Source organism: Coloeus monedula (genome assembly GCF_965178545.1).
Source record: "Coloeus monedula genome assembly, chromosome: 5".
Classification (NCBI taxonomy): domain Eukaryota; kingdom Metazoa; phylum Chordata; class Aves; order Passeriformes; family Corvidae; genus Coloeus; species Coloeus monedula.
This window is the reverse complement of record NC_138785.1, coordinates 11,097,731-11,125,194: the sequence shown is the minus strand read 5'-3', so window position 1 is coordinate 11,125,194 and position 27,464 is coordinate 11,097,731. Positions and strand designations below refer to the sequence as shown.

General features: G+C 37.5%; 1 protein-coding gene across 2 annotated transcripts; it reads left to right on the top strand.

Moving 5' to 3' along the window:
• Positions 1 to 27,464, top strand: CLGN (calmegin). Of its 2 annotated transcripts, XM_082281851.1 has the most exons (16): positions 1 to 80; positions 4,478 to 4,656; positions 5,436 to 5,506; positions 7,262 to 7,320; positions 11,117 to 11,258; positions 11,449 to 11,530; positions 12,300 to 12,492; positions 14,321 to 14,510; positions 15,135 to 15,248; positions 15,815 to 15,971; positions 16,835 to 17,050; positions 19,203 to 19,322; positions 19,500 to 19,638; positions 21,503 to 21,580; positions 23,653 to 23,786; positions 25,394 to 27,464. In XM_082281851.1, the coding sequence occupies exons 2-16, from the start codon at positions 4,495 to 4,497 to the stop codon at positions 25,466 to 25,468; spliced, it is 1,932 nt and encodes a 643-aa protein (XP_082137977.1). In that variant the 5' UTR covers positions 1 to 80; positions 4,478 to 4,494; the 3' UTR covers positions 25,469 to 27,464. The 2 variants fall into 2 exon arrangements, with proteins under 2 accessions (XP_082137977.1, XP_082137978.1); XM_082281852.1 differs by lacking the exon at positions 21,503 to 21,580.

The following is a 27,464-nucleotide window of genomic DNA, read 5'->3' as shown; positions in this document are numbered from 1 at the left end:
GCGGGCCGGGCAGCGCCGGGACCGCCGCCGGTAACCAGCGGTAACCGCCCGCCGCGGGCTGGGCAGCGCCGGGACCGCCGGTAACCGCCCGCCGTGGGGGGAGCGGCGTCGCGGTGCTTGGTAACCAGACCTGGGGAAGCGGCGGCCGCCTAGCCTCGCGATACCGGCGGGAGATGCGTGTGGGCCCCGTGTGGCGAGGGGAGGGGGCGGTGGCTGCCCTGCTCCGCCCCCTCTATTCAGCCCCCGGTGGGCAGTGACGGCCCCGGCTCGGCCGCGCCTCACGGACGGCGAAGGGTCCCGAGGGTGGGATGGCGGGGAATTGGGTGAAGGCGCCGCACGGGAGGATTTGGGGGCTCGGCCCCTTACCCGAGGCCGGGTAGGAAGAGCGCGGCCTCGCAGGTGACTGGTGGGGCAACGCCTGCCGCCCTCGTTCTCCCTTCGAGGTATCCAAAAAGGGGGTTCGTGTTGGATACTGACAGAACGCCGGGTGGCCGTTTGATCCAAACGTCTGTTTCGTTAATTGGAAATTAACGTGTTATTGGAGGTTTTAATCGAGCTCACTGTAGCAGCAAAATATCTCGAGGCACCTGCAGGAGCGCAGCATTGCGGCTGGAGTAACTGCTGAATTTCACATTCGGCATCCATTCCAGCACAGGGTGCTTAACATCTCAGGTAAAGGGAGGGAAGTACAGTTTTCACACCCAAAAAAGGAAAAATTAAAAGTTGCATAATAATTCTTGCATGCTTTTCATGGAGCAGTTTCAGCTGGATGTTGTCTTATGTCAGGTTGATGCCAATGCAGCAGAATGGGGGAGGAATAAAGCAGCTCGTGGTTACAGATGGAAAAAGGGATGTGTGAAAAATCCTCCACTTTTTATGGCCCTGGATGGAATTGATATTTGGCCCTATGAAAAGCCCATGTGTTGGTACTGGATGCAGGAGCTTTGGACTTCGGAGTGAGAAAGGCTGTTAATGGCCGTCTTATGCCCTTTCTGCTTGAGAATCCAAAACTCTGAGAGTTACATGGAAAACGCATGACCATTTTCAAAGTCCAAAGAAAAGTTAGTAATCTAAAGGATCCTGACCTCTTATTTAGTTCTGCAGCAAATGGAATAAGGATGCCACTAACTTAATGGCAGGCATACAATACGCGAAAGGCCATGGTGCGGAGGTCCAGAGGTTGACACATTTGCACTGTGCAATGACAAATCAAGTCATGCAGGTGGGAAGGGACACCAGGAGGTCTCTCCTGACCTGCTGCTCACAGCAGGGGCAGCCCTGAGGCTGGTCCAGCTTGCTCAGAGATTTTATCTGGACTCTCTTGGAAGACCCCAAGGACTGAGACTAGGCAGCCTGTACTGATGCTTACCTGTCCTCTTGGGGAAAAAAATTCTAATATCCAGTCAGAATATGCTTTCAGCTTATGCCGTTTTCTTTCATAAATACTAGTCTGTGTCTCAGAAAAAGCAGCTTGTTACTTTAGGTGCAATATTCTGCTGATGTTGCAGCACTGTAGCTGGTCCCTAGAGCATGCTTTGCATGTCTTAAATGTCCTTCTGATGTGTAGCTGTGCTGTGGTCACCCATGGTAGAAAGTGACCGAGCTATGCAAAATGTATGTTTAAAATTACAGGTCTGAACTTGGATACATTGACAAGACTGCTAGTAAATATGTTTGAGGTTTGTGTAAGAGCCACAGACTCTTTTAATTTGCTTTGTTCTGCTGATGAAGTTTTAACAGTGGGAATCCTTTGGGCTTGTTTTTATTGCCACCTTGAAAATAGAACAAGAAAAGTTTCTCATAGATCTTCATGTATTAATTAGGAAAGTTCAGTAGGTTTTAAAGATAATTAAATGTGTAGTGTGAGTATTTGTTTTGAGACCAGAAACTTGTTGGCTTAGTTGAAAGATTTATTTTATATTCTAAGACTGTAGTGTGGCAGAGTTCACAAAAGTAAAAAATGTCTTGGGTTGGCTAAAACCATCTTTGCCTGGCAGTTGAGTGATAACTGTAATTCATCTTGATAGCATATTTCAGCATTTCTGGGATTATTTTAAAAGTGTATCAAAAGGTCAAATGTTAAAATGTGCCTTCTCTTCTTGAAGGAAGAGGTAAGAGATATAATTGAAAGCTGAACGAAATTAGGGAAGTTGTAGGTAGGATCAGGGAGAAGTGAGAACAGTGGGAACAAAGTGAAAGCATCAGAAATTTTGGAAGGGAGCTGTTTGGAAAGGTGAGTACTAGTGTGACTTCTTGGATGCCCTTGTTAGTCTGTGTGTGGAACAAAAGTGAATGGGACTAATTACAGTAAAATTTCAGTTACGTAAGTGAAAAGCATTTTGGATCATACACAAATACACCTGAAATGCACTGGAAGAGAAAGCTGTATCTCTTCATCTGCTTTAGGAGAAGCAGAGACCATCTGCTTGACAAACTAGCTAAAGTGAGGCAGGCAGGCTGTATGCTAAAAATGCAAATCTGATACCTGGTTATATGACCTATATATATGACACTATACCTAGGAGCTAAGGAGTCCAGAAGGTATTGATACGGAATTCTTTGACTGTTTGTCCTAATACAATGATTAAGGAACAAGAAAACGGGGTTGGTAAAACTGATACTCTTCAGGCAAAGGTGTTCAAAAATACACCATAAGATTAAATGTTCACCTGTGATAAACTCAATTGCTTTAAATCTTCAGGGCAAGATTATTTTAAGTTCTAGAACTGCTAAGGAGGTCTATGAATTAACATTATCTCTAGTTTTTAACTAAAAAAAAAAATCAAATACAAAACCCTGGTAAAATTTGCAGATAGCTGTTGAAATAGATCACCTGCAAAAAGAGGGAACCACAGACTTGCCATCTTCAAGAGAGGTTGTAAAGTCCCACATAGAATGGCAGAGATTGTGGACAGTAGTGGGGGAGAAAAAAAGAATGGTAATATGATTAATGTAGTTTTGTGGAAAATAGGTGTTAGTCCCAAAAAAGGAGGCTTTTGATTATTTCCTAGTATTGACATAGTACTAGTGTGTGATACTTCTTTATGATAATCCTGTGTTTTGGCTCTAAATAGAATCAGTGCAGTTAATATAAATTGATAAGTCTTAAAAGAAATAAAGCCTGATACTGTTAGATCTCTATATGTGTTGCTTGATAAAACTTGCAGGTGTTAAAAAATGAATGATGAAATAATTACTGCTGTAATTATAATGTTTGAATTGCTTAGCAAATTTGATAGAGCCAGGAAAAAAGAGACTCACACTTCCAGTATAAAATAGTATCTATAATTGCTGGGATATTTAGAGTTGTAGTGTTAAACAATTTAATCTCTAAGGAGTGATGATGTAACTGAGAGGGCGGCTGCTTTCTCAGGTGCAGAAGGCACAGCAGCAGCAGAGCATTTAGTATAACTAGTAGTGGCTACAAGTAATGCAAGGTTTGAAAATGTCTTAAAATAGCAAATTAAATACTGGCATTTGTCTTTATTTAAGCTTACTGTGAATAGAGGTTAGTAAGAACCAAATCATAAATACCTGTGCAGAGATGCCTAGAATCTGTCTTCATTCTATTTCCAAATTCAGACAGAAATAATTTCAGAAAGAAGCATTTTTTTGCAAGATCTTTGAGGAAACTTGCATAGGCATTTTTTTGACACAGCACTTCTTCAAACCACTGGATACTCTAACATAAAATTGTATTTGTATGTCTTACTGATATGAAGCAAAAAATACTGGGCAACAGTCTTTTTCACAGCAGATTAGACTGAGAGGCTGGGGCAGTTGTCTGCTATTGACATTCATACTTACACAGATTAAAGATTTTCAGGTTTCCCTGAAATTAGGAAGGTATTTGCATTTAAGCTTAAACTCTTGCTCTACCTAACTTAAACTTGAAAATTATTGGATAATAATTTTGAAACAGAAAATATTTTCTAAAACCATCTTATACTTTCTTTTGGCACTTACAGCTAAAGTCAATATACACTCTGCACTCATCTAACTGTAGTATTGGAAGTAAGGGCAAATACAAATGCAATTCTGGTGGTGGATTCTAAATTTATAATTTTATTTTTCCTAATGAAAGGGATGTTACTTATTGCTGCATTGTAGAGACTGATTCAATTCAATTACTTGTTCAGATTGTTTACAAATGAGAAAAATAAAAGCAGTCTTGCTTAGTTCTTAAAAAAGCATATATACTGCAGTCTATACCCTTGCTAGATTTGGCAAGGTAAAGGAACAGGCTACAGGCACTTCCATAGGGAAAACAGGAGGGAAAAGAGACTCTGAGTCAGGGCTTAATAATAATAAAAAAAAAAAGGCAAATGAAGATAATGTTATAGTGGCAACACTTTCTGATAGTTATTTCTCATTATTTTAGTGGGGTTTTTTTTCCTCTTTTAGGTAGAGTCTGGGGTAAAATTGAAAGAGTATTGATAATATCCTTGAAATGATACTTAAAATCTAAAACTTTCAGTTCTTCAGATAACCAGGATGCACTTCCAGTGGGACAGGCTGTGCTTGGGTGTCCTAATAATTAGCTCAGTGACTGCAGGAATAGAAAATGAAGAAAATCTGGATGCAGATGTCGAAGTGGAGAATTTTGACAAGCAGTCCCAAGAAGCTGATGTTGACAGAGAGAAATCTTCTATAGAGGTAAGATTATAGAAGTCTTTAGTTCAAGCTGGTTAAATATGAGATGCATAGTCAAAACTAGAGCAAGTTAATCTGTGTTTGACAACTGAGTGCATGTGAAATACAGCAGTCTAAGGTTTTCAGTAGCTACATGTGACATACAGGGCAAACTTAATGAACTAATCTCTTATGCCCAAGTGTAAAATCTCCTGCCTGTGGTCGATAGTCATGAAAAAGGTTTTACTTCAATCTGAATACAGAACCTTTTGTTGCAAGTCCTAACATGCCACTTCTAGAGAAGTAAATGGAAAGCATCTTGATCTCACTGAGACTTTGACTTTAGACCAGTTTGACTTCATCAGTCACAACTGCCTTTTGGCACTGTCTCTATTACCAGAAAATCTGTATGCTGTTCTTCAAAACAGATGTGGGCAATAGATGGGAAAACAGAAGAATGGAAAACATATATAGAAAGAAACAGGGAGGAAGCCGATTTGGTGAAAGTTCAGAAATTTTTTTGGGGTTTTGTTTCACATAAGATGTAAGAAAGCTTTAGTTAGAAGCTTTAAACAGAGGAAGCAACTTCTAAAATTCAGAGAAGTGAAGTTGCTCACTGTTGGAGGAATGCACTCAAACTATTGAAATGTGGGTGGAGTAGAAGGGGTTTTATGCTGCTAGGTATTTGGAATGAACAAAATCTGTTGATCTGCCTGGGTGGATTACTTCTGGAGGTATGAGAGTGTATTTCAAATGAAAAATTGTAATTTATATTGGGACATGTATCTGTACATATCTCTTAGGTTGTGTACCAGACTCCAAAGCCAACGGGGGAAGTGTATTTTACAGAAACCTTTGATGAAGGATTGTCTGGGTAAGCTTATGCCTTAAAATGATAAACTTTTACTTTCAGGAGTTTAACTTACAGTGGCAGGACTTACTTTGTTTTCATTTTTCTGCTAGTATCTTTATAAAAATTAATTTTTGCGAGGGTTAGAATTGGGAAGGCTATTAATGCTTGCTCCAAATAGATCATAATGTTAAGCTGGACACTTAACATTCCAGATATGTTACTTTTTTGTGTCTGTTTTAAGGAAGCTTTTAATAAACTTTGAGTTTGTGGACATTAAGAAAAATAATACAAAGATTTAGCCAGTTGGGTTTAACTAGCTGAGAGGTGAAGTGCCATTACATTTCAGTAGCAAGCTCTTTCTTTTCACATGATCTTAGGTATGTGTCAATTCTAAATGTTAAGTGCAAAAGCAGCACCTGTGATGACAGTAAAAATTATTAAATAGAAGAGGTGATAATGGTTGTTAAAAGAACCAACCAAACAAACCACTGAAAACCTTGATTAACAGATGCAAATATTTAATGGCAGTACTTGAATGATACCATTCATCCAAATTTCTAGCTTTTTGAGATCTGTTATAAGATTAGTTTTTCTTCCTACTAAATCTAATGTTCAAAGTTTTAGCTACTATGCTTGGGATTTTTTTAGTCTAGCTATACATAATTTACATAAGACTAAGGAGTATGGGAGACAGGTTTATGGGAAAGTAAGCAGCATGTTGCCTTTCTTCCCTAAAGTGTGGAAAAGAGTACAAATAAATTGACTACGTAAGAATAGAGTAGCTTTTTTGAGAATGGACCTTGAAAATCTTTCACATGACTTGTAGAGATGTTTTATTTCCTCACTGGTCTCTCTCATGGTAGGCCAAGGATCTTGTTTGTTATTTATGCTGTGAAGCTTTCCCAGCATCTCTGTTAACAGTGAACAAATGTGACTACAATTCAAGCAGAAAAGATAAAGTATTCATCCCTGAAACGCTCCATGTAGAGGATAGTTCAGAATGAATGAAAACGGTTCTTTCCTGAATAAATGATTAGAATGTATTCTTGTAATTCATACAATGAAGAGTTCAGCAGTGCTGTTGGCTTAAGGTATTCCTGTGCATGGCTCCAGATAGAACCAGTGTATGTCCAGATGAGGGTGGACTGCCCTTTTCATTTTCTTCCTCTCCATATGAGCGCTTTGTGTAGAGACTGTGCATATCTTTTGGTAACCTTAATAAGAGGCTGAGTTTGCCTTGCTCACAGAGTCAAGGAGATCTGCTGGATCTCCTGTGTGCAGTACACTTGGAATCTTGTGTTTGTCATTTGGACACTTACCATTCCCTTTTGTCCTCTGCTATGCATGTGTACTGTTACTATCAGATAAAATTAAGATTCCTTTGGCTGAATTCTTTTTCTTATCATATTGAAGGTATTATACTTGAAACTTGCTATTTTCTGTGCATTTTTTACATTATATGCATATTACATTCTGCCAAACTCAACTTTTACATAAAACTGAATTTTATTCAGAATTAAATAACTCAGGAATTTAATTACTTTAGACTTATAATTGTATATTCATGTACATTTTTAGGAAATATTTTGAAATGCTGTATTAGACGACTTTCCTTTAATTTTTCTTTGCAAGTTCTCTGAACTACACACAGTTCCATGATGCTAACTCACAATCAGTATTACAGGTTCACAGTCTAGAAGCAAAAGCTGTTTTTCCTTTGTTAAATAATACAGCTTTGCATAGATAGTTCAATGACTAGTACAATTTTTGTTTTAGGTGGGTGTTGTCTGTAACACTGAAAGAAGACATGGATGATAATGTTGCTAAATATGATGGTAAGCAGTTTTAAAGTTTACCTCCACTACGTAGTTTGTAATGTTCTGTTGCTTTTTGAGAAATAACTACTCTTTCTTTGAGAAATAACACAGAACTTATCTTTGAATATCTAGATGGCATAGGTCAAAAATGTTAGTTTGTATAATGACTGTTAGCCTGAAACTGATATCTGAAATGTTACTCACTGGGTTACTTAGTGTGAAGATAACTTTTTGTAGCGGGTTGAGTTCGAAACCAGGCAGAAACACCAATTAAACGTAGTGGTTTTGGTTCAAAGTATTCATTACTTACTCATTTTCTTTCTGTGAGATAAGAATTAGGAGAAAAGCAAAGCAGGCACAAACCTTAAACAGTTGCAGTACAATGAAAGAGTTTTATTACTAATAGAATTAAAAGTAAAGAGACAATAACAAAACAAAATTAAAGCAAATCCCCCTCCCCCCCCCCCAGCACTTCTCTCCTTTTACCTAGCTCACACAAGGGATAACAGAACATGGGATGTTAGTCAGTGTTCCAGTTCTTGAAAAGTCTCTCTCTTATGCTTAAGGGAAAAAAAGGTTTTTCCTTCAGTTGCACGTGGTTCCCAAACTGCCACCAACAGCAGATCCGCCCGGAAACAAACAATCTGCTGTGTGTAGAACATCTCTCCCATGAAAAATCTCACAGTTCCTTCACACTACAAAACATGGGCCATCACATGGGGTTATTCATCTTTTTAAGGATAAGTTCTTTTGGCCTGCACACAAAGGCTCTTCTTCGCCACAAGTCTCTAACAGCCTCTTACTACTATAAAGCCTGGCATCGGCATTCTTCACAATCTTCACAGGCACACGAAGATACTCCATCCCCCCATGTTCTTCAAATGGATTAAAGAGACAAACAGTTTGTGGTATTACAGTTTCTTACCACGGCATGCAAGAAGGTTTCTTTTAAGCTGCGCGCCAGAATCGTGGCACCGCCCTCTTTTCTCCCGTCGCCATTTCCAGCTCCGTCCCACGTGACTCACTTCTCTTTCTCTCTGGCTCTGAAGCCGCCATGCTGAAGGGTGTTCTTGTTCAGGCTTTATGGAGGAGAAAGCCTCGCTCCCTTTGTGCTGCTGGCTGCGTGGTGTCTTCTTCAGTTCAGCACGAAGTGTGCTGGCTGCAGACAGGAGGCTCTGCCGGCTCCCGTTGACTCCGCCGGCTCCGCATGGAGAGGAGAGGGACCCGCCGGTCCCCAGAAGCCGCGCTGGATGGGTTTAGCTGTGAGCAGTCCATGGCTGGGTTTAGCTGTGAGCAGTCCATGGCTGGTTTCAGCTGCCTGTGGCTCTGAGGCAGTCCCCCCCAGCCACCCAGGGTCCGTGCCGCAGCGTTGGGAAAGGGGGAAAGGGGCAGTGGCCCCGGCCTGGCCCGGCGGGGCCGGGAGGCTCCGGAGCCCCCACCTCCCAGCAAGCGAGCTCCGACCAAAGGGGAAGTCCCGCCTGTCTGTGCAGTTTAAATATGTAAATTGTGAGAAGCGTAATTGGTCTTAAAGACTGTCCATCAACTCAGGGTCAACCCAATACACTTTTTTATGTCATTCCAACAATGTGTTGCCATGGATGATACCAGAATACCCTCTGGCATCTGAATATTTAATACTCTTTATTTACAAATATTGTTTCTTTAGAACTGTCTTCTCTGAAATCATGACAGAGATATTTATCACTTCAATTTCAGTTGTTAAACAGGTTTCTAAAGCATCATGTTCCATCTTGCTCCACCTGTCCTACTGATTCATGGATTGGTCTCTTGGTACAGCCTCTGAAACAAAAAAGTTAAAACTGCATGATGTTTTATTTTAAATACTTTTTCAGATTGCCTGTGCTTGAATGTTGTGGTTCTTGTACAGTTTAGTCTTAGAGTAGCCTAAAACAAATTTGGAAAGCAATAATGAAAAAGTTGTACTTGATGGTCATGTAAACATGATGGTTTAATCATTTGTGCTTGTGATTTCCTAGTCTAGAACTGGCTGCTTAAATGTAATTTTAAACCATTTGGCTATGCGTGATCTGTGGCAATAATTTGGACCTGAGTTTATTTCATTCAAGAGGGAGTGGGGAGAACAGAAGAAGTTTCTACTGCAACAGAGAAGTATTTGCTACTGTTCTTATGTCAAATGAAATCAATTAATGTTAACAGAAAGTGGTAAGCAAGCGTAACTTGCAGAACTTTGGTGTGCAGAACAGAGTAGAACTGATGATTCTAAATTTAGTGGTTACCAGAAAGAATTGGTAAAACTAGGAAGTTGCAGAGGAGATATCCACGCAGATGAGATGCTTATGAGAAATGAAGTCTCTCTGATTACTTGGCTTCATATTAGATAAAAAATTGTCTTTAATGTCAGAAAAGTTGTATTTGCCTGAAATCAGAAAATTCAACATTTAATAAAGTCTGTGATAAATACACATTTTTGAACTACTTTCCAATTCTTTTTTTCAGTCTTGTTGTTTTGCCTTGCATTTTTGTTTGGTCTTAGTTTCCAAGAAGGAACGCTATTGAAGAGGATGGGATTTTTCTCCTTCCTGTTTATTAGGCTAGAAGAAACTAGGAATTTGTTATTGACTTACATATCTGCCTTTCCTTAACAACTTTGACTAATCACACTTCAGTTGAATAAAAGTAAATCACTGTTGCATTTGCATTTTACAGTTTATGAATCTTCTCGAAAATACATGCTGAGGAACTCCTGATTGTCGCTGTTGAGATGGTCACGACACATACACGCACACACCAACTGCTCTGGGAAAAAGCCTTCTTTAATACTCCATAGCCTCTTTTATACAATTTCTTAGCATTCGTGTTACATGTTCATTTACCATTGGCTTACTAACTAGAATACAATATTATTGGTTGCCTATAACTAGCGCACATTCTTGCTACATATCAGCCAGTTTCCCTCCCTTCTGCAGGTGTCCATCCTCCCTCTTTGTTTATGCTTCGTGCTTCTGTTGATGTTACATTTCTCATGGATACAAACTGAATTCTCAAGAGTACACAATGATTGTGTCCAAGTCGAAATCTGTAAGACTTTCAGACTAGCTGTTGGTTCCCACACCTGATGTTTTCTTCCTTTTGACATTGACACAGGCATTCTTCAAGATTACAGTGGATTGTAGAAGTAGGGTGTTTTGTGCTGTATTCTTTCCTGGAAAAAAAGCCAGTGAATCTTGTCCTGTTAATCTGTGAGACAGTGTAACTGCCCTTTTAGAAAAAATCCTGGTTTTTGGATACTGGGCACATGTGTATTCAACTGTATTTCTCCCAAACTTAGAGAATGTATAAATATAAAATCTTCTATTTTTAAAGCTGTAGGCTTGTTTTGGACTAAATCTGATAATTCTTGGAAAGACTTTGGGGAGGAGGAGGGAACTTCATCTACCTTGTGATTGATTTGACTCAAGAGATTCTAATTCTATGTAAGGAGAAAAAAAAGTAAAGATGCAGGTCTTTAGCTTTACGCAGTGCTTTGTGACCAACGTTTTTTATGTAATGATGGTAGGAGTAAATGTAAAATCTGGAGAAGTATTTTATGTTCCTCTAGCCATTGTAGGATATCACAACCTAAAGATACAGATCTACAGTATTAAAGTTTACTTACGGATGTTTGTAAATTTGAGAACAACATGGAATAACATCATTGACGTCAGATGCCATCATTTCTTCCCTACTGTGGCAACTAGTCTTTATTTGTTGCTAACTCTTTGCTTTCAAAAAGGCTGTGATTTCTTTACTTCAGACTGCATTTTTTCAAAGACTTTGTGTGTGTGTGTTTTAGGAAGATGGGAAGTAGAAGAGCTGAAAGAAAACGCTGTGCCTGGAGACAAAGGATTAGTATTAAAATCAGTGGCAAAGTATCATGCAATATCAGCAATGCTAACAAAAGCATTTTTTTTTGATGATAAACCTTTGATTGTTCAGTAAGTAATCCTTCCTTTTTTTTACTTGATGTTTATTAGTTAAGGTAAAACGTTTTGCTTTCGTATAAATGTTTTGACAGTAGTTACTAATACGCAGTCTTAATATATTCATAATTAGAACTGCGGACTAGCAGTTAATTTGTATTTTTCTGATACTTGGAATGTTTTTTTTAACTTTCTCCTTGCCCAGATACGAAGTGAATTTTCAAAAAGGCATTGACTGTGGTGGTGCATATATTAAACTTCTCTCCAGTAGCAATGACTTGAATCTGGTATGTCCTCTTGCTTAATATTTGCTATCAGTTGTTCATTTGAGGAACAGCTTGGTTCTCCATGGGAGATGCCTGATATCCAGGATGGATGACTTTTGTGTATGTTTTGTAGGACTTTCTGTATTAATAGAAGCCATAGGATCTTAACTCATAACTTGTGAAACAATTTTTTTACTGAACAGCACATGTGTATTATTGTGTATTCCAAATACAGGAAACATGAATAATTAAAAAGATACTGACATAACTGTAATGCAACATACTCTGAAGGAGAATAGCTATATCTGATATTTTCAGGGTTGTTTGTTGCTGTTACTTAATGCGGAGAGAAAAAGGTACTGATAAAATACTGGATATTAATATCCTGGGGTTTATCTTTATTGGAAAATAAAATTGTTATGAAGAACAGTAACTAGCTCCCTTCCATCTTTTGCTGTAATGTTTGTAGAGGGATAGAGATACTTGGGTGTTTTGATTTGTGACAGGCATTCCTACTTAACATAAGGATAACATCTAAATATATATATATGTATCCATATATATATTTTTTCATCTTCCTTGAAGAGACTGAGCGATAGTCCATTCCCTGAGAACAGAGAGCACCCAGCAACTCCAGAGGGCTGTTGAGTTCCTTTCATGATTTACCCTACCACTTTTCATTTACCTTTTAGAAATGGGTAACTATGCTCTATGCCAAGGAAAAGAAGTACCAAAAATGACTTAATAAAATGTCCAGTATAACACATGCTCAGTTTTCTTGCTTCTACAGGAATACTTTTTTGACAAAACACCTTACACTATTATGTTTGGACCAGATAAATGTGGAGAAGATTACAAACTACACTTCATCTTCAGACATAAGAATCCTAAAACTGGAGAATATGATGAAAAACATGCTGAACGTCCTGATGTAGACCTAAAAAAATTCTATTTGGACAAGAAGACACATCTATATACTCTTGGTATTGTTTAATTCTTACAAGTTTAAATTGGAGAGGAGAGATTAAAAATGTGGTTTTGTCTGCTGAAGTTTTGTAATTGAGTCTGCTTGTTTGTAATAGCCTGTTAATTCTGAGTGGTGGTTGCTTAATGATTTGGGTTAAATGGTTTAATGACTGGGCTTAACTGCAGGACATAAAAGTAGCTTTCAGATGCTACTGCTTAGTATTCAATTACAGGAAAAAACATATCAGCCCTGACTAGCCTTTACTAATAAATGTCTTCAGTAATTATTATAATAAAATATTTTTAGTGGGGATGATATTAAAATGTACAACTGCCCAATATTCTTGGAAGGTGTCAGAGTTCAGAGGAATTCAGTTAAATCTGTAGCATGCCACACACCACTCTTTTCCACGTGTTAAGAGTTCTCACCAACACCTGCATGTGAAGCAGTGTGCATGAACAGATAGGTCAGCACAGACTCTGAAGTGATTGAATATGGGCTGGTTTTAATTCATGTGACGACTCTTCATGTACCAGTAAACTGTACAGAGAAATGAAAGTTAAGTTAATTTTTACACCCTTTTTCTAGCTTCTGAGGAAGAATAGCAAACAGAGAAGAATGGGCTGATCTGTGGCATGCTGCAAATCCAGCCAAAATGACTGTACTTACGAACTTCCACTGAATAATAATAGAAGGCATGTTCAAGTGCTGTGCCATGGGAAAACTTAGTGGTTTCTAAAACAGATTGCTGTAGTATGCCACAGCAAACTTTCACTTTTAAATAATGGGAATCTTATAATAAAGGAATGCATGTGTTCCTGTGTTTGGGTTGTTTGTTAGAAATTATGAATCGAGGTACTTAAACTTCGATTGCATTTATTCTGTTATAATTGTTCAAATAGACTCCATAGAGCTATGTGATTCCAATGCATTATGTGACTCATAACAGGAGTTTAAAAATTAGTTCTTTGTAGTTTATCTAAAGGTGATATGGGGATTTCATTTTTGCATTTATGGATATTTATACTGTTGAAAACTTTCAGGCTGGAAGGCCATTGTTAGATATTATCGAACTGTTACAAGACTGTTACTCTGGTTTTCTTAACCTGTCTTTAGAAAACTGTCATAAAAGTGGAATAGTAATTACTTTCACTTACTAATTTTCATCATGTTGAATGGACAGTTGAATCTGCTATTTAACCAGTGAGCACATTTATAAGTGCTTGTTAGAAATGGATCTGGATACATCTGGATACTGAGTCTGACACTGCTCAGTTCTGTGACCTTGGCTTCTCAGTTACTCACACTTGCTAACATCCAGCAAATTCTCTTCAAATGTTTAAGCATTTACAGTGTGGCATTTGAGGGAAATGGCTGTTAGAGGTTTGATTCTGAGAGAAAATGCTGCGTCGATCCTTCCACTATGTTATTGGCGCAGTTCTTGTGTTTTCCTGCTTTCAAGTGTGAGATTGTAATTTAGTAGCAGAGATGCCTTTTGGGGTAGAGATTCTTTTTTCATTGTCTGTGCTTTTGAAGTAAAACCACAGAATTTTCCAAGTTGCTAGGTTTTTGAAAAATCTCTTAGAATGTGTTTGGATGTGTTTCAGCAATTGAATTTTCTTTGAGTTTCATTTTTGGGGGCCTGATTCAGATCACAGATCCCCTCAAGGGCAATGTTTTGTGTCCAGATCCAGTGCTTGAGTGAGGAGTCTGTCTCCTCTGCTAGTGAGGATCCTGTTTGCTGTTATTTGACTAAGTCTGTGCTTATTCTATAGTTTGGGTTAAATATATTGGTAAAATAAAATGGCTCCCTTATTTCTTTAATATAAATTTCTTCAATTTAGTGCTAAAACCAGATGACACATTTGAAATATTAATCGACCAAACAGTTGTCAGTAAAGGAAATCTTCTTGAGAATATGATTCCTCCAGTAAATCCTTCCAAAGAAATAGAGGATCCTACTGATAAGAAGCCTGATGATTGGGATGAGAGACCAAAAATACCTGATCCAAATGCTGTCAAACCAGATGACTGGTAAGGAGAACATTTTTATTTAAATTTTATTTATTTTTAATTTAAAATTTCTTTTACATACATGTTATTTATTTGAAAGATTTGACTGGTTTTATTTTGGGGTTTGCTAATGACAATTGGAATGCATTTCACTAAAAGCATTGAAATTTGAAAACATAATTGAGGTGGGTATAAGGATCTGGTCATGTTCTAAGGAGACAAATAAAAATTGTTATTTGCTGATTTTGTACTCTGCATGGTTGCAATTCATAACTAAGATTGCTACACCTGAATAAGAAGTTTTTTCTACCATAAAGTCTTAATTTACAATGAATTTCTACTTTTGTGTGAACTACTGTTTTTATGGCAACTTGGGAAGAATAGGGAAAAACTCAATGGGAAGACCTGACTGACACCTGCCACTTGATATCAGCAATATCTGGTCTAAATAGCACTGTAAAACAATGTAAATATAATAGATATTTATAAGCAGATAATTATATGTCTAATGCTCATGATCAGCGAGTCTAATTCTGTTGCTGTGATTTTGAAAATCATCCCTTTCGTGCCAGTTGTAGTCCTCTGAACAGAACATTGGTCCAAAGTCAGGCTGCTGTATTTTCTAACCTAAGTCTGTAATTGAAGGGATGAAGATGAACCTGCCAAAATAGAAGATCCTGATGCTGTTAAGCCTGAGGGGTGGCTTGATGATGAACCACAGTATGTTCCAGACCCTAATGCAAGAAAACCAAAGGACTGGTAAGTGCAGGTTGTTAATGTGTCTTGTAGATAAGACTGTTCTGTGGCAGATTATTAGTTGTGGAAGTCAGTCCAAATCTCATTGTCTTTTGAGACTGGAAGTTGGAATGTGTAAGGTATGGCCAAATATTTGTTGGTGTGGGGGACTGCTTCTATAAAAACATGAATTTGTCCTTGCCTTCTGTTGTCTGAAGATATATAAGCAACACCAGAATATGAAGGACCCCTTTGAAAGAATTTGCTATAGTTTAAGTTGATAATTTGAAATCATAATGTAAGTCTTAAAGGGATCTCTAAGCATCCTGGCTAGAAGTGTTTCAGCTGTCTGCAGAGGCAGGAATGTAATTGAAGTCAGTCATGCTGTGGTAGTTATGCACATGTGACCTTTAAATAAAAAGGTGTAGCACTCCTTAAAAAAAGTGTTTATACTGATGGGTAAAGTTCTGTGAGCTGCCCGGAGTTCTGAGGTTGTTACAACAATATACATGGACCCTCACTTCAGACTGCCAGTGTTTGACGCCTGACTGACCTTAAATCAGTTGTTTGTAATTTTTTTTTCTCTCTAGGGATGAAGAAATGGATGGAGAGTGGGAAGCCCCTCAGATCCCTAATCCAAAGTGTGAGACTGCACCTGGTTGTGGAGAGTGGGTGCATCCCATGAAAAATAACCCAAAATATAAAGGAAAATGGAGAGCACCTATGATAGATAATCCTAACTATCAGGTAATAGCCAAATTGTAGGTTATTGCTAAAAGATACAGAGTTCAGCAGAGCAAGCAAGTCACAGTTGTATATTTATTTAGGTTTTTTTACAGTATATTTATAAGTAAGTCTGAATACCCTCACTAATTTGAGATTTTTTTTTGCTTTTCCTTTTTTTTTCCTTTAAGTATATTGGGAAACCATAATGCTTCCTATATTAAAACAATTTATCTGTTTAAAGTTGCCTTTTGTACAATTTGCATTAGTATCATTTATTTAATATGGTCTTCAGAATTGTATTCTGAATTACATTGGTGTTTTAAATGTGAGTATTTTGAATTAATATTTTTTTTTATATTAAAAAATGAAGCCTTTCAGTAAGCAGATCGTCTTACTAGTTCAGTTTTAGAGGAAGCATCAATTTTGGATAATTAAATTCTCTTCATCCCCTCCAAATACAAGAAGTAATTGGCTGGGTATTAAAGAGAGTTACTTTGTATTAGTTATGGCTGGGGAGTACTTGAATCTGATGTCTCTGAGGGTAAGATCCTAAGCAGGTTTGCAAACACAATTTGGCTCTAATTTGCACAGGTATCATAAGGCTGAATTTTCCTTCCCTAAAATTTTCTCTAGCACTTCTGGTAAGAGTCAGTTATTACTGTAACCTCTACAGGAAAAAAGAAAAATCACTTAAGAAAAATCACTAAGCCATGTAACTGAGACCCATCTGCCAAAATCCTGTAGGCTATTCCAGTTCTGTTTTAGGTAGGTTAAACTACTGCTTGTCTTTTTAAATAAAAGTTCTTATTATTTTAAAATCTCTTTCACAAGTTGTTCTTTTGGTGATCTATAGGTAATGTGATTACATTTGTTTCCATTAACAGGGAATCTGGAGCCCTCGGAAAATACCAAACCCACACTATTTTGAAGATCTTCACCCATTCAAGATGACCACTGTCAGTGCTATTGGTTTAGAACTCTGGTCTATGACGTCTGATATCTACTTTGATAACTTCATCATATGTTCAGAAAAAGAAGTAGCAGATCGCTGGGCAGCAGATAGCTGGGGCTTGAAAAAATTAGTAGCAAGTGCTAATGAGGTATAAACTTTACTATGTTCTTGATAGTAGAAAGTAGTGAGGAAGCTGTGGTGTTGGAATAATTTTCTGTCAGTGCTGACAGAATATTAATTTGTCTGCAATTAATAATTTTGCTGAATAACTCTGATAGGTTTTCTGTCTTGTAGTTTGACTTTTTACCTTTCCCAGATCAATATTTTGTTGAGGTTAAAAGGGTACTGCATTTTACTTAAACACCTAGTGAGAAATTGACTTCCTGTGAAGCCTTCTGCTGTTCACATTGATATTAGAAATTCAGTACCTCACAGCAAGTGAAAGAATGAAGGCTGAGTTACTTACACTCAAAGACTTCCCCTCCTGCCCCCTGCCCTCTATTTTCCCTTGTGGCAATATCCATGATATATATTCTTTAGATGCTTTCCTCCCATGAGGAATGGATAGTCTAGTGTTTGTTTCTGTTTAATAATTTTAGGCCTTTGGCTGCTTAGATGCGTGTTATGCAGCTCCGAAAATATTGCATGTATGTTTATAGAGCTGCATCTGTTCTTCTATTTGTATATGTGCATCCACATTTTGTTTGTGTACTGCACTTTGGCGGCCTTCCTCTCTCCTCCCTATGCTGTGGGATGGATCTGCCCTGCCACACAGGATCATGAGCCACTCTAGTGGCTGCCTGCACTCCTGTTTCTGTCTAACAGTCCTCTATTCTCTTTGATTAAATGCCAACAGCAGGCTGCAGTTGTGGGGGAGAAATGATGGGTTGGTGGCAAATGTGGCCAATTCCTTACAGCTGCTGTTTGGCACAGAGTCGCGAGTAGCAACAGCATATCTGCCCATGCAAGCAGGAAAGCTATCTCTTCCCACAACCTTGCCCTTTTCCAAAATGTTTGGGTTTATGTCTGAACCTGTATCCGTACCTGTACACACAATGGCAAAAAAATTCCTTTGAGTCCCTTCGTTCCACTGTGCCTCTCAAACTTCTTTAGTTGCTGATTGACACTGAACCGTGCCATAAATCAAATCCCTCCTGATGGGAGAGAATGTTCTAAAAGTCCTTGCAAGGAGTTTCAAAGATAAACTGAGACTTTTCCTGGAGTTTCAATGCTGCTGGATAGTTGTTTATTAAGTCTTATGAGAGGAACAGAGCCACTAGGTGACCCAGGCATAACACAGAGTACAGAAAGCAGGAGAGAAGTCTAATTATCAAGATTTACATGGCCTTTTAAAGATAATTTAACCAATAGTTACTAAAAATATATATTATTTTCACTTTCCTACTAATTATTCAGTAACACAGGAACTGCAGAATTCTCTATCCAGTCATTCCAAACTACTTTTACTGCAGAACATGGAGTAGTAGAAGAAGGAGAAGAAGGTTTAGAGAACAACAACAATCCTCCATTTTGATGTTTTTTACTCTTATTTACTACAAAGAGAAGCCCAAAACCTCTAAATTTTTCACCCAGTGACAATCTTACATAGTAGTCTATCACCTAATTCACACCACTGTATTTTCTAGTTCTTGTCTGACTGTTGGTAATTTTTTCCAAGGTTGGAGGTTAAAACAGTGTTGTTCAGGGGGGTAAGAACCCTTCAAAACAGGCAGAGAAATATTCTCGGCACTCTGGGTTCCTACACTGATGTACCTCTTCCAGAGATGCACCAGGCACTTGCCTAAGTGTCTACTGTATAAGTCAGAGCTGGACTGGGAGGACAATTTACTCCCTGAATAATTGGCTGTCAAAGGAGAGAAGGTGGTACTACAGGTAGAGCCAGCATTGCTCCTCAGGAACTGCTGCCCTCATGTTCTTGATGCTTTGGGAACTTTCAGCTGAGTTGGCATAGTGCACAGGAAAAATAGAGTAGCTGGGAAAGGTGTAAAGTATGAGGTTGCCAAGACTCCAAATGTGACTTTACAAAGTTGAGTTGTGGTCAGTCTGGTATGTTTGGAGTTCTACATCTGTTCCTTCTTACTCAACACCTGCCATTTATTTGCAATTTGTAGAGTTGCTGCTTTACTAATATCGAAATGCAATATTGTTGTAGTCATTAAAATGCAAAGATAAAGAAGGGTTTTGTACAACATAAATGTATACAGTACACTTCATGAACTTACTTAAGTGTTGAGAGGGAAGTAAAAGCAATTCTTTTAAATATTTTTTTTTAAATACAGCCTGGTATGTTTAGTCAATTGGTGACTGCTGCAGAAGAACATCCATGGCTCTGGGTTCTTTACATCTTGACTCTAGCTCTCCCTGTTGGTCTAAGTGTGTTGTTCTGCTGGCCAGGAAAGGTTAGTGAAATTTACTGTATTTTTATTTGGTTTTATTCTTAATACTTTATTTGGAAATTCTTGAGCATCTGTGCAACAATTTGTACTTTTAATGTGACATTGGTATTACTTAGCTTACAGTGCCTGTTTAATTCTTAATTGGAATTGAAATATAAATAGATTTTTAATTTGTTGTAGAAATCAGATGAATATATTGACTTCAAAAAAACTGATGTATCTAAGCAAATTACAAAGGAAGAACTAAAAGAAGAGACAGAGGAGTTTGAAGATGATGAACTAGAAGAGGAAAAAGAAAATGAAGATACTGGTGAAGATGGTAAGATGAGTGTGTCAGCTTGCAGTTTGGTTAAAGACACGAATAGAACTAGTTCATGGATTGCATTGCCAATAATTGCAACCTGTTATCTTAGACTATGTGAAATGTGCTTTGCTCTGAGCCTTTTTTCCTCTTTGATAACTTCCAGTGAGTGGCATCCATGGCTAATAGCTCTGATGAATACAAGCAGAAAGTAAGGCTCTACTCAGTATTTCTTCACTTTCAAGAAATGAGCATGCTTCCAACACTATTTTTTATGTTTGTAGACAGTGATACATATTTTATACCTTCTAAATATTTCCTATATTGAGCACATTTTAATTATTCAGATATTAGTACCTGAAGCAGTCAAAGTCACTTTATTGTCTTTAAAATGTGTCTGGAATAGCTTTAAGTCTCTAACATAAGTCTGCTTATGCCTCTCTGGGAGGGTTATATTATTCTGTTGGTCACTGATTTCCGTTATTCTTCTTAAAGCCTGACAATACAGTAGGCTTGAAATACTGAAATCTGCAGCTTCCTTTATGTTGCTTTTTAGCAACCTGTTGCATGCCTGCAGACGTGTGTCCTACCGCCCAGGGGAGAAATTAATGACCCAGTAGGTTGAGCTGTACTTCAGCATCCAAGGATAAAATCATCCCATGTTACTGTATCAAAAAGTACTGAGTACTACTCAGCTTATAGCTTTGAGGTGCTGTTAGCATTTTCCTGTGTCTGTATAATGAATAAAAACCAAAGCACCTAACTTACAGTGCACTATCTTGACTTTCATGAGAAAGTTTTTAGCTTCAGAACTCTGCAAGATTCTGCCTCTTATTTCGCTCTTCCATGGTGAGAACAAAGATAGTGACAAGGGACTGCCATGGATAATTAGAGACATGGCAGACATTCATGTTTTGCTGGGTTTTTTGTCTTGGTTCTGACATCACTTTGTATTACTGACTGAAACTTGGTGGGTTTTGTCTGTCTTCGCACCATGTTCCATGAGTGGTGATGACTTCTGTCTGTATGACTTAAAAGTTTACTCAGCATCAGCAGTTCCCATGCCAGTACTGACAGTATTGAGTACATTTTTGGCACAGTGCTTGCCACACCAAACTTCGTCTGTCTGCCTTGCTATTGGAGAGCCTTAACCAAGGCACTTAATTACTCTGGTTATGCTACATATATTCTTTACTTCAGCTTAAATTGTAGGTATGTGATTTCAGCATTGTATCTTCCTATGTTTTCCTTTTGATCTTACTCTACTCTACCTCTTCTTTGCTCCTGAATTGCAGACTCTATTTTATTCTACCCAGTCTTGATGCAGATCACAGATAGTTTGTACCTAATATGCTGCTGTTGCAAGGCTGCCATTCCTCAATTCCGATATTCTTCTGTTAAGTCAGTCAGTTAATTAAGTACAACACATCACTTAATAAATAATACACTAAAGTGTGTGTTTCAATGTTAGAAATAAGGTCCAGGAAACTGCAGAGGAACACTGTTCAGCTCTTAGAACTTTCTTAAATTGTACTTGGAATGGCTGTTTGTGATGTTGTAAAGGTAAGTTCTATTTTAGACCTTTACTTTTAGTTACTAAACAGAGCACAGAGTAAAACTAACCTAGCTAGCTTTTGTATGACTATTCCAGGGTTTTCCAGTTAATTCTAGGCTTCAGAGGGAAGGATTACATTTTGCTGTCATATGACTTCATGCTTTCTAGCTTTAAGAAGAATTGCCTAGCTTCCCTTAGCTTCCTGCCGCCTTTTACACTTGCAGGTTGAAACCTTCCCTTTTCTTCTATTGCTCTTTTGCCTCTTCATATCTGAAAGCATCAGAGAATTTGTCTTCTGCCTCCTTTTCCTGATTCTTTTTGCTACAGAGAGAAGAGAAATGGAGGAGACAAAAAGAGAGCTTATAAAGGATACAAAGAAGATGGGAAGGGAGGCTCCTGTTTCAGGTACTGGGAAAGGGAAGCAATTTGGGCCAGGACTCACAAGCGGGTCTCTCCTGTTTTCTTCCCTCTGCTTCCTTGTTGATTGTAGAACTTCAAGCTGGTGGATGCCAGCTTCCATCAGGTGCAGATGCAAGTTTCCTCTGAGATTTCTCCCTATGGTATCTGTAGTCATAAATATTTTCCACTAGTACCTTTTTCTCCTTATGATTTTTATGGTTCTTTCATAGTCATTATCTCCTCCTTTGTTTTTTTGGAGTTGAAGGCAATGGGAGTTTGAGCTGTGGAATACTGAATGACTTGAGATCTGCATTGTATCATGGGACCATTTAAAAAAGAAAGAAAAAGGAAGTGTGGCACAATAGCAAATTTTAGAAACACTTTGAGATTTCTTTGACACCAGTGACAATGAGTTGCTGGCAGAGTACTTCTTGAAGGGCATTGTCCCTGGGATTTATGGTTTTATTTAGTTCTGTGTTAATTTTTGTGGCATTGTCTAATTGTCTGCGTTGTCTCCTTGCTTTCCTTGACCTCTAGAAAGATATTGCAAGAAGTAAAAGAATGTTACCACAAAATGGAATTTCAGGGGCACAGTCTGAACCTTATTTATCAAGTTCTACATTTATTTATATGAAATAATGCTTAAATTACTATTTGATTAAATTTAAAATAATAATTTTAAGTAGTATAGTTGTCTACTTCTGAGTTTTACAGCTTCTGATGTCTGAAGTATTTTTGTTTGGGGCTTTTTCCCCTCTATGGAAAAAGGTACTTACGGGAGGAGCTGGATTTACATCATTTATCATTTCCAGTCTCTTCATTAGAATAGGAGCAAAGGCTTTGTGAATTTCTGCCAAGCTCTTCTATTAAGAGCATATTTTTAGGACAGAGATCTTTGTCTACATCTTTCTTAAACCATGATCTTCATTATTTGGTCATATATCTCCTTTTGATAATGGAAATATAGACATACTGTAGACATGTACCAGGTATATTGACAGATGGCAAAACTAACTTCTTAGTTCATACCAATTAGTGAAGCTCTGGCTCAATTTATAGCTATACTGCAGCCAAAATTCTTGGTAGTTCTACAGAAGTCTCAAATATTTTAATAAATGAGGTATTTCTAGATTTTCATCACCAAGAATCGTGTTATATATGACTACATTCTAAATTTGTATGGATACTTTTGTTTCAGTTTAGCTGAGATATAACAGTAAGAATTTGGGTGTGGGTACAGTTTTGTGGTATTTGTTTTTGGTTTTTTCCTGTTTTTTTCATACCTAAGTGGTGCTTATGAGATGTAGGTGTGACCTGACAAGGACAGAATTGAGCACTAATTCACTGCTGTTTTTAAATAAGCCACTGGCAGACTGTTAAGTTTTAAAATGCTAATGTATATCCTTCTGTCAGATTTAAGATTCCTTGTTTACTCTTGATAGAAAGTATTGCAAAGGGTACTGGTAGTGCAGTAGTAGTGCAAGCTGGACATTCTTGGAGTGCGTTAAGGGGAGTACATTCTTTTCTGACTACTTTCTGCATTGCAAAAATGCACAAGAAGGGGGGGAAGAAAATAGCTGCTTATCCCTCAGTCAAAACAGTATGCCAGAAAAATTCTCTGTTGAAAAGGGGAGTACCCTTAGGATGTAGGTGTCTCCCATGCTGGATAACTGATAACTGCAATATTGTACTTCCCCATCTAAGTCAGAATTTAGTCAGAGTTGGGATGCCTGAGTTTTCTTGTTTTGGACTGTGCTCTCAAAACTGTCCAATACTATAACTAGTTTTAAAGTAAATCAAGTCCTTTAAGTCAGTAACAAGTCTGAAGACAGTATGGGCTATTATGAGAAGAGGCAAAGTTGGAGCTGTTGAAATTGGTTATTAAATCTGACAGTTACCACTTGCTACTAATTAATGAGAATTCTATTCTCTGTATCACAGAGATGTTTTTATGGGTTATTCTAAACAAGCAGTTCATTCTAGGACTGAAATTGGCTTATTTCCCTTACTAATATGTCTGGATATAGTGTATTTGTAATATAGTTCTGTTTACGAAGTAAAATCAACTTCTTCTGCAGAAGATGAAGGTGAAGGTGGTGAAGATATTTATGATGATGAAGAAGAAAATGAAGTTCCAGATGAGGAAGAAAATGAAATTGCAGATGGAAGTCAGGAAGGTGATAGGTCAAATAAATCTGATTCTGAAGATGAGGTAAGTTTGCATTTTTCCCTACTTTCTCCTCACCATTGTCTAACATCATACTTCTAATTAAGCCCAGTTACCTAAAACAAGTGTTTTTCTTCTGTTGAGCCATAAAACAAATCCTGAGGTAGAAATATGTTTTCCTTTGAGTTTGACACCTCAAATACTCTGCATAAATACAGGTATTAGTATAGAAGTGTTCAGGCAGCTCCCTAAACATGAAGTGTTTTTACAGAAGTATAGTTTTTAACAGTTTATTAAATTAATTGTAAGTCTTGAAAATTTGGATGCTGCAGCAGATTGGTCAGTTTTCACTGTGCTTCTTAATTGATAGAACATGTGCTTCCAACTGAATAGCCTTTTCCTGAGACCTAGAAAAACCGTAAGTTTTCCAGTTGCATTTTGGGGTTTTTTATTCCAAAATAAGGTTTTAAGCAAAATGACAATACTGTTTTTGAACACAGCATCTGCAGTTTCATTTTTCTTGTGCAGATTAATCCAGTCATCCAGATATTCTACAAAATGTTTCTCATAAAGTATCATTGTAGAATGGAATTTGTGCTTTTCTTGTTTGTCAACTGCTCATTATTCTTTCATTTAGAAACTGGTGTGTCTGAAGCACTTTAGATCCACCCATTGGTCATCTTGTGCTTGTCACTCCCTAAAGGAGTCACTTTCCAGGTTAAGGGTGTTGTTTAATGTAATGTTAACTCCTTTTCACTTAAAATTTTCTAGGAAACTGTACCTTGCATGAGATTGCATTGTTTCAGCACTAAAATTTTTCATTAATTACCCCTTATTCTATACTTCCTCTTGTTCCTTTAAGAAGTTTTCTTTTCTTTGTACATTCACCCAGGAATACAGTGTCTGCTGAGCCCTGCTAAGAGTCACATGATTCCTTTTGAAAATAATAGCAAGCTCTGAATGTGTCTGTGGCATTACACAGTGTCACAGTGAGGCCATGGCTTGCTTTTCTCTGAGTATTTTCAGCATATAGGTGTTTCTGTTGTGAGTTGGCTGGAACACATCATGTACCCCATGTCCTCACTCAGGCTGGGCCACATTCTGTGAGTTGTTCCTTCTAAAAGAGGTGCCTGCTATTAGGTGATGCAGGAAAGTGAGGAAGCAATGCACGGTCTGAGAATGGATTTCTCGTTGGAAAGGCTTTTCCTGTGCCTCTGTAAGCCCATTGCTTTTAAACTGGGAACAACCCATCTGATTTAAGGACAGTTTGCTCTATTTGTAGCTCTCCAAAGGGAACAGTTAAAATGTTTTAAATGTGTCTTACTTCAGAAGTGGAAATTAAAATTAACAAAAGGTGCACTTTAAGGAAGTTTCTAAATTAATTTAAAAGTCACCACTTTTAAACTGGCAAAGACATGGGCAAAACCAAATTTCTGACATCAGTTTAGACATAGTATTCTCTTCCTTCTGAATATAGAAATGAAAAGTCTTCTACCCATTTGATTAATCATTAGATCAGTAGTGTGGAAAATTAAGTACTGCATTTAGTGATAAAATGACTGGGGGGTTCAGGAGGAGGAATAATGTAGCATGCCAGTTTCAATAATTAAAATAGGTTTACAATGCTAATGCTGAATTTATTTTTTTTCCAGAAGAAAGAAGCTGATGAAGGAATGGGAGATAATCCACTGAAATCAGTGCGCAAAAGAAGAGTACGAAAAGACTGAGTTACTTCCAGCTGGTGTTTTCAGATCTAGAGACAGTGACAGTAACTTTTGGTGTGCCATTTCAGTGGACCTGGCAAATTCCTGAGCTTTGAAGGGAAAAGGGGGGGGCTCACTGCTTTTTAGCCTCCTATTTTAATTCTCTGCCCTCTTTAACCATCCCAAACTTCCTTAATTCCCTTTTTTTAAGGATAAACACTATCTGTGAAGAATTAGCTCGTATTTCAAATTCAAAATAAATGGGAAATTACAAGTTGACAAACTGATTTTTAGGTGAAGATTCTTAAGATTTGAAGTTTCTTAGAAATTAGTATTAGTTTGAGATAAACTTATTCTAAGTATTTTTTTAAATGAATACATTATAATACTTTTGTAGCTCTAGCACAAAATCAGCTGTTTACAGTTTTCAGCTAAAAGAGGATGATAGTATAGATGTAGCATCTATAGCAGTTCACATTGCTATGAGAAAAGCTATTTTTTTCTGTGCAGAGCTATATGCAATAATTGTTTTTGTATGATGATTTTGTGCTAGCAACAATTTTTATTGTAAATTATTTATTTTAGTTGATCTTGTTACATGGGTGGTCACCTGTTCACTTTAGGCATTGGTTACAATAATTTATTTTCAAGATATATTTCAAAATAGAATACAAGTGGTAATTGATGTGACTTGTTTTACTTTTGAATGCAGATATCAAATCTGCAGAAGTGATACACAGATGACTTTTTCAAACTTTTACAGTTCTCATGTTCCAAACCAGTGGTATAACCTGTTTATAGAATACTTGCTAAGTGTATATTGTCACCTAAAAATATTTATTAATTCTTGCTTAATATGAAATTCATTAATATAGATAAGAATTTTTGATGGTTTAAGTTTTTTACGATGTGAGTAACTTGAGCATTCTCATAATGTAGTTTAAATAAACTGCATATTGTAAAGAAACTTTGTTTTGTTAAAGTTCAACTGTATATTAAACAATAAAATTTCAGTCACCAGAAACCTCTTGCTGCTTGGCAGCTGCCTGTAGTGGTAGTAATAGAATGTGTAAATGCTAGCAAAAGTAGTCATACATTACAAACAAGTAGAAATACATTAATTCATAAGGAATCGAACAGATTTTCTTGTGCCTGTCAAAAAATTTGTCTGCTTTAAAAAGAAGTATTTTCACAGCAGATTCCATGAAAGTGTCTTAAGAAATGAATGCTTAAACCTAATGAAGAAGCCAATGTCCTCAAGTGCTTCAAGTGTTTGAAAAAATTATATTTTACTTTTACTCGGCGTGAATTACATGGAAATGTCTCATATGTTTTGTTTAATTTGGGGCTTTTTGTGTCTTTTTTTAAGTTAACTGCAAGTTCCCACCTCTTTATTTAAGGTCTCCATGCAATGGTAAGAAATGAAGGCTCCAGATTACTCTTCAGCAATAGATGGAAGCTGTTACCAGTGTGGTATCCTGCTAGTAACAGTTACTGTGAGCTGTCACAGAGCATTTCAGCTCATCTGAAATGATGTCTGAGCCTGATAAAAGTCGTTTGGAATTGTTACAGCTTTTGGATGTTGTTCTGGGGGTCTGGTTTGTTTGTTTGCTTAGGAGTTTTGGAGGTTTTTTTTTTTCTCTGATACGATATAGTTACTCTAGTTACTGTAGTTTCTTTTATGTGATTTAGTTACCCCATGGGATTGGTCACCCCATGGGGGATGCTCATCTTCCCTTAGTATTTTGAACTTAAAAGTTCCCCTAAAGTATTGACTGACACCCCATCAACTTTGATCACCTAGAACCTAGAGATAGTATACATCCTGAGTAAGCATATCAGCTTACTCAGATCGAGATTTATGCTGGCAATTAGAGGAGAAATACCAGAGATGTTGGGGATTTGAGACTCTAGATGTAGAAAGCCAGGCAAAAGGGCAATCCCTTGATTGATACAATGTAACTGAGATTTCACCCACACTTCCTGTGCATTGTCCATTTTCATCTGAACAGGTATTTCA

Bases quoted from the DNA above. Each gene is read 5' to 3' on its own strand.
- CLGN (XM_082281851.1), top strand. From the start codon at position 4,495: ATGCACTTCCAGTGGGACAGGCTGTGCTTGGGTGTCCTAATAATTAGC. The intron at 4,657-5,435 runs GTAAGATTATAG...CATATCTCTTAG, and splicing joins GAGAGAAATCTTCTATAGAG to GTTGTGTACCAGACTCCAAA. The intron at 19,639-21,502 runs GTAAGATGAGTG...TTTTTGCTACAG, and splicing joins TGAAGATACTGGTGAAGATG to AGAGAAGAGAAATGGAGGAG.